The 10503-nt window shown below is 44.0% G+C and overlaps 1 protein-coding gene across 1 annotated transcript; it reads right to left on the reverse strand.

Moving 5' to 3' along the window:
* Window positions 1-5291: 5291 nt before the first annotated feature.
* LOC148040840 (putative methyltransferase PMT26) lies at window positions 5292-9931 on the reverse strand. Its single transcript, XM_087669318.1, has 9 exons — window positions 9649-9931; window positions 8217-9094; window positions 7793-7942; window positions 7279-7549; window positions 7067-7177; window positions 6768-6942; window positions 6369-6638; window positions 6014-6208; window positions 5292-5928 (listed from the first exon to the last, which is right to left on the reverse strand). Exons 2-9 carry the CDS (start codon window positions 9060-9062, stop codon window positions 5721-5723), a joined length of 2226 nt encoding a protein of 741 aa, XP_087525444.1. The 5' UTR covers window positions 9063-9094; window positions 9649-9931; the 3' UTR covers window positions 5292-5720.
* Between the last annotated feature and the right edge of the window lie 572 nt (window positions 9932-10503).

Genomic DNA, 10503 nt, shown 5'->3' on the forward strand with positions numbered 1-10503 from the left:
TTTCTTGATCACATTGGAAATTTTTTTTTGTCTAGCACAATTGGTGACTGTAACTTGGCATGTGACTCCTAAATTTTGGTGGATAATCGATATGTAACTCCTATAATGCTGACACGTGATTCTCACAAATGCACACTTCATGTAATGTCGATGTTCCTTGTGCCATGGTATAGTTATATAACCTTATGGCATCAATGTTCCTTGTGCGATGCACATGCATATAAACTCACAATAGGTTTAGGGTTTCTTTGAGCACTTCTAAAATGTAGTTCTGCACTTCAACAACATGCTTTTCCACAAGAGCTCTCTATTGGTTTAATGAAGGAAGCATAGGTTACTTGAAACTTGCTCTGTGTCAGAGCACAAGTTACGATGCACTGCCTCAGATGCTCTTCATCAATGCAATTCAAAGATTAGGGGCTCATAAGATGGCCAATTTATAGTTTTTGGTGGCTGTGAACATAGGGTGCATAGCTTATTTCACCATTGCATAGGAACCCGCACAACAACAAGACCCAAGGGGAATCATAAGGGCTATAGAGAGGAAGTAAAATGCCAGTTGTAAGCCCCCACACATGTTTAGGGTATGTCTGACGCATGGTGTCAAGGATATGTCAAGCTCGTCTATCTTCGCCAAGGTATTTTGGGCATGCTCTGATGTTTGGCCAGGTATTGCAAGTTAAATGTTATCAAGGTATGGATCCTCCTTGGTGCACTTATATTTTGCATAGTGTCTATGGTTTGGGGACAATCACTCACCACATGTTGTGAGATTGTCTAGTTTTCAAGAAGGTTGCTGCATATATATCATATGGGCATTTTGTGAGTCTGAATTGTGTGAAGAATGGAAAAATCATCAAAATACCAGCATGGTAAGTAAAGTTCATGACCCTTGCATACCAACAATTACATCCTTCATTTTAGTTACATGTGATTGTGTCATTTTTCCCCACAAATTCACCAGACATGTGTCAAGTAATTACAACTTTTTTATAGAAACTGCAACATTTGAAGTTACAAAATACAACTCTGCAACCATAGTGAACGTCTCAATGTATTCAACATGAAGGGGGCTACAGATTCTACCATAGCTCTCAAGGATACAAACATGGGGCCAACACCTTGGGGATAATCTTGTGACATCATCGTAATCATTGTGGCCGAGGCCTTTACATTTGCAACATCCCCATTCAAGGACATATCGAAGCTCCATTCCACCATAATGACTTTTTGACATAAATTGCAACATTTGAAGTTACAAAATACAACTTTGCAAGCATAGCGAACGTCTCAATGTATTCATTGTGAAGGGGGCTATAGATTCTACCATAGCTCTCAAGGATACAAACATGGGGGCAACACCCTAGGGATAATCCTTGTGACAATCATGATGGCATGGCCCTAGAGATTGATCATCATAATCATTGTTGCTGAGGCCTTTACATTTGCGACATCCCTTTTGAGGAAGGACACATTGAAGCTCCATTCCTCACTAGTCTTGGTGGTGGCATGACACAATTGTTCCATGGATGACATGGCAGTGCTCATGGTCATTAATTGCAATCAACATGTTCATTAGATTATCATGGCAAGCTGGTGGGACATTCTTTCCCTTGACTGAAGTAGTGCATGGCATGTGTGACATTTGAATGTCACCATACCGCCTATCATCAAGGTACATCTGCAACAATGGTGGCAATAAGCACATCTATCTTTGGGGAAGCACATGATGCTTGCACCTCAACACCTTTCTAGAGTTGTGAGCACTAAATCACCCCAAATTGGATGCATGAAAAGGGCTTGTCAATGCAATACATGTTGAAAACTATCAAATGCATGTTGTGCGGCCCAATATTACCGATCTCTTGCTTCTGTTTGAAGAAGTCCAAGGCCATCCCACCCATCCATGCACTAGATCTATAGTCTTTGACGAGAGCATAAAATAAGGTCAGATAGAGCAATTGATCTAGCAATTGAGTAGTGTGTACTTTATGTATTTCCATAGCCTATCCACCAGGTTCGTAGTGTCGACATTGACATGCTCGAAGAGATGACTTAACTTCAGCCAAAATTTTCTCCAAATGCAAGCAGTGCCACACCACCCATTGATAATATACTTTTAAATATTAGGACACTTGGCATGCTCCTGCAAGAGAGCTTGGTACATGGCATCAAAGTCACCCTCTATGCTTGACAACATCGAGTCTAACATAGAGAAGTAGATTGCATCTCGAGAACACCCTGGCACCTACGTACAAAGAGAAAACATCTATTGCAGAATTGATATCTTGCATTGACATGCTCAAATTATTGAAAACCCCAAAGCCATGATAAAGCACCTATGGCAGTAGATTCTCAACACACACCTCTGCCTTGAACCAACTCAGTAGGATGTAACATGCAACTAGGCGCCTCCCCAGTTGGTGGTTCAGAACCCAACAGTAATGATCACTATCAATGACCTTCGAGAATTGCTGGAGTTCCAAGAGGGCACTTATCATTTACGATTGCCAATGGCTACATGCTCCCCATGCAGGAGAGCACCTTTTGGATAGTCACCCGTAGAACTATCCTCTCCTAAGTAGATCCAAGGTCACATGTACACATCCTAAATCATAAGGGAATACCAATCCCCAATTGGTTGGATGACATGGTGGTAGAGAGGAAGCCCATACACATTGGTTTTGAAAGTGTTGTCAATGGCCCATGCACTGTTAGGAGACAAACGCATTGCTATCCCATCCACTTATCTTGAATGATAAGAATGAACACCCTTTCCATATCTAATTGCCTTGTGCGAGAAGCTCCTTTGCCTACATGCACATGCAGATGCAATCAATATCACAAGGTCTACCTACACTCAACGCACCAAGACAACATTTCACATTGCTAGACAGAGAGACACACAAACAATGAAGATGAAAACCTTGGATTCACCTCTAGAATGACATCATCTGGACCTCTTTTTGGATCATAAAAACTCGAAGATCGCATGATCCAATTTGGTTGCTTGCTTCATATGAAACTTCTCCTTGGAGAGCCTCATTTTGGCAACGTGGCAACATGTCCCCATGTCAAAGAGATCATCCATGCAGTTTTGGATCACACTTGGGTGCACTGGACAGTGATACATGTATTCTCTTAATCTCGAGTCATGTCCACGATGAGAAGTGTAGACACACATTGACATTGTCCAAACTACACATAAACTCTGCAATGACTTGAAATGAGCAATCACATCTCTTTGAAGTCCTATCCCTTCATAGCTTTCTATCACCGGTTCTCTTTTTGCCACCCTTGATGGCAACGCCACTTGACAATGGACTCGAAAGATTGCATGACATGTTCAGTGGATCACTTGACTACAAACCATGCCCTATGCTCTATCGTGATATGTGCCAATAGCCCCTCTAGTTGAGTTCAATTGGTGTAGTTCTTAGTTATCCCTACATTTATAGCAGGTATGCTCCTAGGACATAGGTCTCCAATATGCACGAGTGATGCCTTCCTTGGTCCATTGCATCCACAAGCTTCCACAAATGATTTCATGAAAGCAACAGAAATGCTGTGTTAGTAATTGTCCAAATACCATTCCCATTTCAAGTGTTGGATCGTTGCATTAGATCCATGGTGAGCCTTGCTTTCGACATCTATATACACAAACTCAACAATGCTTGCAAACTTTTCCATATGAGCAATTCTTGGGTGCCCATTTGATGTCAAGCATATGCATTTGCACATCCCATCTCTCATCCTCCACTTCTTTAGGTCCAAACACCTAATGATATCATGCATCTTGACCATTTCCAACATAACAAGCTTCAACCCAATCAAGTCTCCCACCATGAAAGAGTAACTAGTACTATCAACTACAAAGTAGTGTTTTGAGACATACTCCATCAAGTTCAACATGCATGCTTGCAAGCTATCCTCCCCACTGATATACATATCAGCAAATGATATGTGATCCATACCATCAACCAAGCCGTACACACCCTCATACCTCCAAAAACAATGGAGTTCATCTCCAAATAAAATGGAATCCATAAGATTCCAACCACACATGGAGCACCTATTTATTCTTCCACTCTAGCAACCAATCAACTAAGGCAACATAATACTATGCCATGCACTAGGCTTCTTGCATTGGCTATTGGGGTACTAACATATGGACCAAATGATGATTCATCACTTGTGACTTCACAAGCAAGTGGTACATCGACCTTGGACGCATGTATCATTGCTGGCGTATTTGCAAGTCATGGCACTGGTGTATGCATAGCAATCACATACACAAATGCCACACAACAAAGATCAAATGAACAACGCTATTCAACAAACTCACCCTTCGACCAACAAGCATGTATCACACGACTAATTCAAGTCAATGTAAATGGCTCTCAAACCCTACATCGCGCTTCTCGGATGGCTCTCAGCAACTTCCACACTTGCACAATGTCAATTCACACATGCCCCAAATAACACCGATGGGATTTTTTATTCGAGATGCCATCAAAATGAGAAACTTCAAAATTAACCGAGGCATTTAATCTCGAGCCAAAAATGACAACATGAAATGCCATAACCTTTTCGGCTTATTATTTAAGCTCACATTATTTTGATGTAGACAACCAAATCTCTCTCAAATCAAGTACTAATCCCATCTTCCTTCCCCAACAGTGTGACAATGACGAGCCACCTTCAGAATCATACCATAATACGAACTCCATGACATAGTGACAATGACAAGACACATTGAGAATCATATCATAATACGCCTAAATGACCAACCTTTCAAGACCATATTGTACAAAGTGAAATATAAATCCAAGCCTGCATCGCTATCCGCAATCACTCTCTACGTGGCCCCTCCCACTTTAATTTCTTTCTCAATATGACGAGTCTAGCAAATGTAAATTCCATTTCGATAGGACATAGTTGCTAAGGAATGACTCAAGATCGTATGCAGCCAAATTGTTATTTTGTGGATTTTTTAAAAATAATTCTCACTAGACCACTTCACAACAGTTTCAAGTGCGAAGCTGTTGCAAAGCGACAAGTAAAATTGCGACTTCACTCAATAATCCATTATTTCTCTTGCTCTCTCAATTCTCTCTATAAATCCTCTTTCTCCCTCTCCATCTACGCCCCTTTTTTTATTTTATTTTCTCATCTTATTTCCTCTCTCTCTCTCTCTCTCTCTCTCTCTCTCACACACACACACACATAATCCTTGCATATCGCAAGATAACCCAACGACTCAGGGATTCAACCAGAAAAGTTACAAGGGATTGGAAGAAATTGATGTTGAACATAAGGGACTGGAAGAAATTGATGTTGAACAGTAGGTCATACGGCTCATAAATGATGAGGAGAAATGAATGAATCTCGCCTCTAAAACAAATAGACTCGATCTAAGTGTTTGTTAAAACAAATGTGGAGCCTAAAAGAATGGTCGAGCTTTAGAAGTGAAACAATAAAATTTGGCACCAACGCGATCTGGCGGGATGGAATGTGTGTTTTGCCTTGCAAGAGGTATCAAAAAATAAGTTGTGCCTGTGCAGAAGCTCCCGAAACCTTACTGTCTCATGAGGCTCAAGCCGGGCACTTCCGTCACATGCTGCATATAGTAATAGCTGTAAAGCTTCTTGCCCATAGTGCTTGCTCTCTGCATTACAAGGGTAAGGGAGGAAGAAGGGCCCCATCGTGGAAACAATGAATCAAGAAAAAGCCTCCGGCCTCCACCGCGTTTTTTGTGCAGCCAACAGGGCCTCCTTTCCTTTAGCAAATGTCATCCGAATCTCCCAATTGAGCGACTCCAGCAGACCTCGGACTTCCTCAATCACATCGGCCGTATCTCTGATTATCGCCCACCCCTCTGGCCTCAACAGACGGTCCATCTCCACAACAACAGCGGTGATGTTGCACCTGACAAATTGCATTTGGATTCAGATGAGGATTTTTGAAGTTTACATATTTCATGAAGAAAGACACGACTACTTGACTGTCTCACCTCTTTTTCAGCCTGCTGAACAAGTGATCAGCATGAAGGAGATCGTAAGTTCTGGGATATGAGCTGAAAGACTCGCACCAATCATGGTACATTCCAAATAGACCACGGTCGAAAATTATCGGCAGTGTATCTGCTGAATCGAACTCTACAACATTCATCACCCACAGAGGTCGTGGTTTTAGTGCCGTTGCAAACCTGCCCAAAGCAAAAGTTTACATAAGCCGCTTAAAGATTCTCGGATCAACCCTATTGGCTCATGGACCAGACTGAGATTGACTGATAGAACAGAAAATTTGAATGCATCCAACATTATGCTAAAATCGATCGTCCTATACATGAGGAAGTAGAAGTTTACCCCCCATATACAGCCCTCATGTCCATCACATTCCTGATTTTCTTCCAATCGATTCCCAATCCTGTAATGTAAGACTTCTGGATAACACGCTGCCAATGCTCATAATCAGACTGAAAATCAGCTGGTGCCGCTTTGCCATATACTCCCTTCTGACCTTCCAACCATGTTGGAGCTGTCTTGAGCCGCTCGGGCCACTCCAGGGGCCATTCAGTACCGCGCACATCCTCATCAGAGGGTAGCTTGTGGATGCAGGCAGTCATTGGTACATACCTGATGCATTGAATTGAGAACAAAGCTTTAAAAAACGACATGACAATAGAGGATCGCGGACTTGAGTGACATGACCCCTTCACGCCAAATTGGACTAGAGATAAAGAAACAAATTTGGACGCTCTTTACCATGCAGCATCGGCTTTATCATCTGAATCGCAGATAGGAGGGAAATTCTTTTCCCGGTTCTCATAGCAGGAGTTCGTCGTTGGCTTCTGAAAGACAGCGATACCAATGCCCGTGGATGAATCTATCGCCTTAGCTACAAGCTCCCAGCATATTGCAGCTGTTAAAGTCACCATTTCTGCAGGTCACAAGCAAAAATCAACCTTTGACTTCTTTCAGTTATAATTCGGATTCTGACTTTTGTCCTATGTTGTTTTGTGCACGAAACCCTTAGGGCGATAAGCAGGGGTCTTACTGAATACCTTTCCATATAGCGACGTCTTCCTCGAGTTTCCAGTAAACTGGTGTCGCGGACCAAACGAAATATCCTCCTGGCCTCAAGACCCGGTTGAGCTCCAAAAGTAGCTTACCACCTGACAGAAGAATTAAGAGAGAAGAGATTTTGCGTTGTTAGTTAAAATTGGTTACAGAAAAGCTTAATCAAAAAGACATGGACACAGGAAGATGTGCATACCTTCAATATGCCAAGGTACTCTGCACCGCGCGCAATGGACGACATCATACACATTACTAGGAAACACAAGCCTTTGAGTCCCCATCACTGCAGAAATGGCAGGGATTCCACGCTCAAGGGCAAGCTGCACTTGAGCCTCATGTTCATCCTTCGGAGCAAAGGACATGGTCAGCACATCCTTGTCAAACATGAATCCTCCAAAACTTGCAACACCGCATCCAACATCGAGGACAACACGCGAACGCTTCCCCCAAGCAATATCTGGCAAGGTCTGTATTCAAAACCACGCCAACAAAAGACCGTCAACCAAATAAGGCGTAGTGACGCAAGCCCGAGGAGAAGGAGAAGTCTTTGTACAATACACGGAATACACTTGCAAAACCCTAGAAGAGCGACTTTTTGAATATGCAAAGAGCATAAATACACTGGAAAGCGCCCATTTGTGCTCTCTCAGCATGGTCTAAACACGTTACTTAGATTAACCTTGCACCTCAACTCTTAACATGCTCCTTACCTGCTCGATGAAGTCGATGTAATGGCGAGCACCATGTTTGAACTGAGTTCCTCCTCCTGGGAATATGAGACGGTCACCTGATTTCTTAACCCAGTTCTGATCCTTTTTGTACGACACAAGACCTGGATGAGGGACATTGCTGTACCAAACCTGAACAACCAAAGTCAACATCCACCATCAAGACAGGCGAATCGATTAAACTAGCAATTCCAAATAAGCTTTGAAGATGCTAAATCGACCGCAGTATGGCACCAATCAAGACAGGCGAATCGATTAAACTAGCAATTCCAAATAAGCTTTGAAGATGCTAAATCGACCGCAGTATGGCACCAATCTCATAAGAAGCCTATTACAACAGCACCATCTGGATGCGGCCATTAAAGATGAGTGAAAGCAATTTTACAGATGGGAGGAGGAGCAATACCTCCTGCCTGCTCTTAGGCCAGGGAACCGGAGAACGATAGTCTTTGGGTAAAGGAACTAGGCAAGTAGGAGGAATTTCAGGACAATGCCTCTCTCTATGTTCGTAGTGTTTAGTACTATGAAGTGCTTTAATAGCCTTGGTATTGTCGAGGCAAGGAATGTAATCGGTCGCGCCCTCGAACTCACAAAGCTCCCAGCTGGGACCTTCATTTTGCTTCTGCTTAATGACTTTACTGCTCTCATCAGATGTGCTGTCCCCGTCGGCGGCAGCCTGCTTCTCTTCCAGCTCTATCTCTTCTTTGGATTCACTTTTCTGAGTGGCGAAGCTACCAGAAGCCTCTTTAGTCTCGATCTGAATTTCAGATTGCGCTGCGTCAGTCTCAGGTTCAGGCTCCTCTAAATTCTCGGAGAAAGCTTCAGAATCAACCTTGCTCTTTTTTGCATCTTCTTCTTTCACACTAAGCTCGTCCTTAACATCCACTTCATCAACCTCATTTTGCTCGGAGCTTTTCCCCTTCTTACCCTCTTCTGCTTTTTCTTCTGCATCAAGATCTGAAGAATCCTTCTGTCTTTGAGTCGTTTCTTCTGCTTTCTCCTCGGCCGCGAGGTCGCCAGTGCTATCTTCGAAGGTTTGGTTATCGTCTGTATCTCTATCTCCACCTTTGCTTACTACTTTGTTAGAACCAACAGGCGCGGATCCGTTTTCCGCGGGAGCAGATGAATCAGAAGGAGAACTCAAAACCCAGGCACCGATCAAGCAGAAGGCGACGAAGACCACAGCTGTTATCATGACATAAAATGTTGGCAGCCGCTTCTCCTGTTGTCGGGAATGCTTGCCCGACGCCATGATGCTGTTACGCAGATGTCCTTACAATCTACCTACGAATGAAGCATGATATTAGAACGACGCATTAGAGATCTACCAGAGCGAACGTTTAGCGACCTTCTGAAGCCACGCCTACTGAAAGAATCGCGGAGGTGCAAAAGTGTCAAGAAGAATGATAAAGGAGATAAAGAAATCACACATTAGGCACGGGTCTGCTTATCCTGAAAGTTTAGCATCGTTCCTTTAGTTAAACCAGCGGTTACTTAAACGTCCGGAATAACTTATGAACTATAAAGCCATTGTACAGATCCAGGACTCGGGAGTACTAATCTACCCGCGTATTCTCGTCGCTAAATGCAGCTACTGTTTACAACGTTCCTAAGCTACACGGACACTTTCTTGACCTATAGGAACTGCAGTCTGCAGGTTTGCTATACGCTTCTTCCTTAACGAGCTCTCGTGTAAAACCTGGAAAGCTGCACCTCGACAGAAACTTTGTGTGGCCACGTTTCTCTGTCCACTACCCTGAGCGGCCTTACGGACCGGTTACTTTAAGAAGAGAAACGGAAAGGAGGCAGCATACAGATCTGCACAGCAACTAATATACCTGGAAGAACTGACTGAAACCCGGAATGAGCAATATCTAGAAGGAATGAATGTCCGAAACGAGGAATGAGGTCAACAAACAGCAACGGAGGTAGAAGGAAGACAAGCCGCCATAGCCGAACCACAAGGAGCTTGGGGGAGCGGGAAGGGAGCTTCGATGTTCGACTTCCCTTTAACCGGCTCTCTTCTTCGCTCCCTTTCGGGAATCGGGAGAAGGGAACCGTTCAAGTAGGAGAGTGGAGGGCAGGGATAGGAGGTGTGGGTAGGTAAAGGCTAGCCAAAAGAGAAAAGGGGGAAGACGTCGCGAGAGAGAGAGAAGAATGAGTAAGATGCAGGAATCGTGGCTGATGGGACCCTCTCTCTCCCATCAGCCTGGGCCCTGTGGTCTCTTTGGAGAGAGTCGGAGAGACTCTCTTTCTCTCTGTCTAGATCTGTCAGAAAGCTGGCGGTTCCATCCAATGGCTAGTTCGCTAGTAAGGGGCACATTTACACTGCGTCCCCCCTCCTCCGTGCATTTGGCCCACAGCCAAATTGCCAGTGTCACCCATTTACGCGTTGCACATGCGTAGTACAGTAGTACTCATGCTGCCGACACCGTCCGTTGTGATGCTCCGTGTCACACACATACTTGCTAAGACCGGGTTCGCACGAGAGGCATCTTGGCCCTTTAGGGTTCGACAGCCAATTGGGTGCACACAACCCACAAACACCCCCCCCCCCCCCCGGGGCCTTTTCTTGGGTCCAGCACATGTGGTAATGTTGGCAAATGGATAGGGCGAAACGTGAAGGGCAATGTGCAATACCAATGGGATCGTAGCCCGAGTGGTTTGAGCTTGTGGGTGTGCACATGGGTGCG

This window comes from Lygodium microphyllum, chromosome 1, assembly GCF_053477565.2.
Source record: "Lygodium microphyllum isolate KBCC chromosome 1, Lygodium_microphyllum_v1.1.10, whole genome shotgun sequence".
NCBI classification, from domain to species: Eukaryota; Viridiplantae; Streptophyta; class Polypodiopsida; order Schizaeales; family Lygodiaceae; genus Lygodium; species Lygodium microphyllum.

Excerpts from the sequence above, each read along its gene's own strand:
- LOC148040840 (XM_087669318.1), bottom strand. The coding sequence starts at position 9,062 with ATGGCGTCGGGCAAGCATTCCCGACAACAGGAGAAGCGGCTGCCAACA. Across the intron at positions 7,178-7,278 it reads AGTACCTTGGCATATTGAAG|GTGGTAAGCTACTTTTGGAG; the intron begins GTATGCACATCT and ends TTCTTCTGTCAG. Across the intron at positions 6,943-7,066 it reads AGACGTCGCTATATGGAAAG|AAATGGTGACTTTAACAGCT; the intron begins GTATTCAGTAAG and ends TGTGACCTGCAG.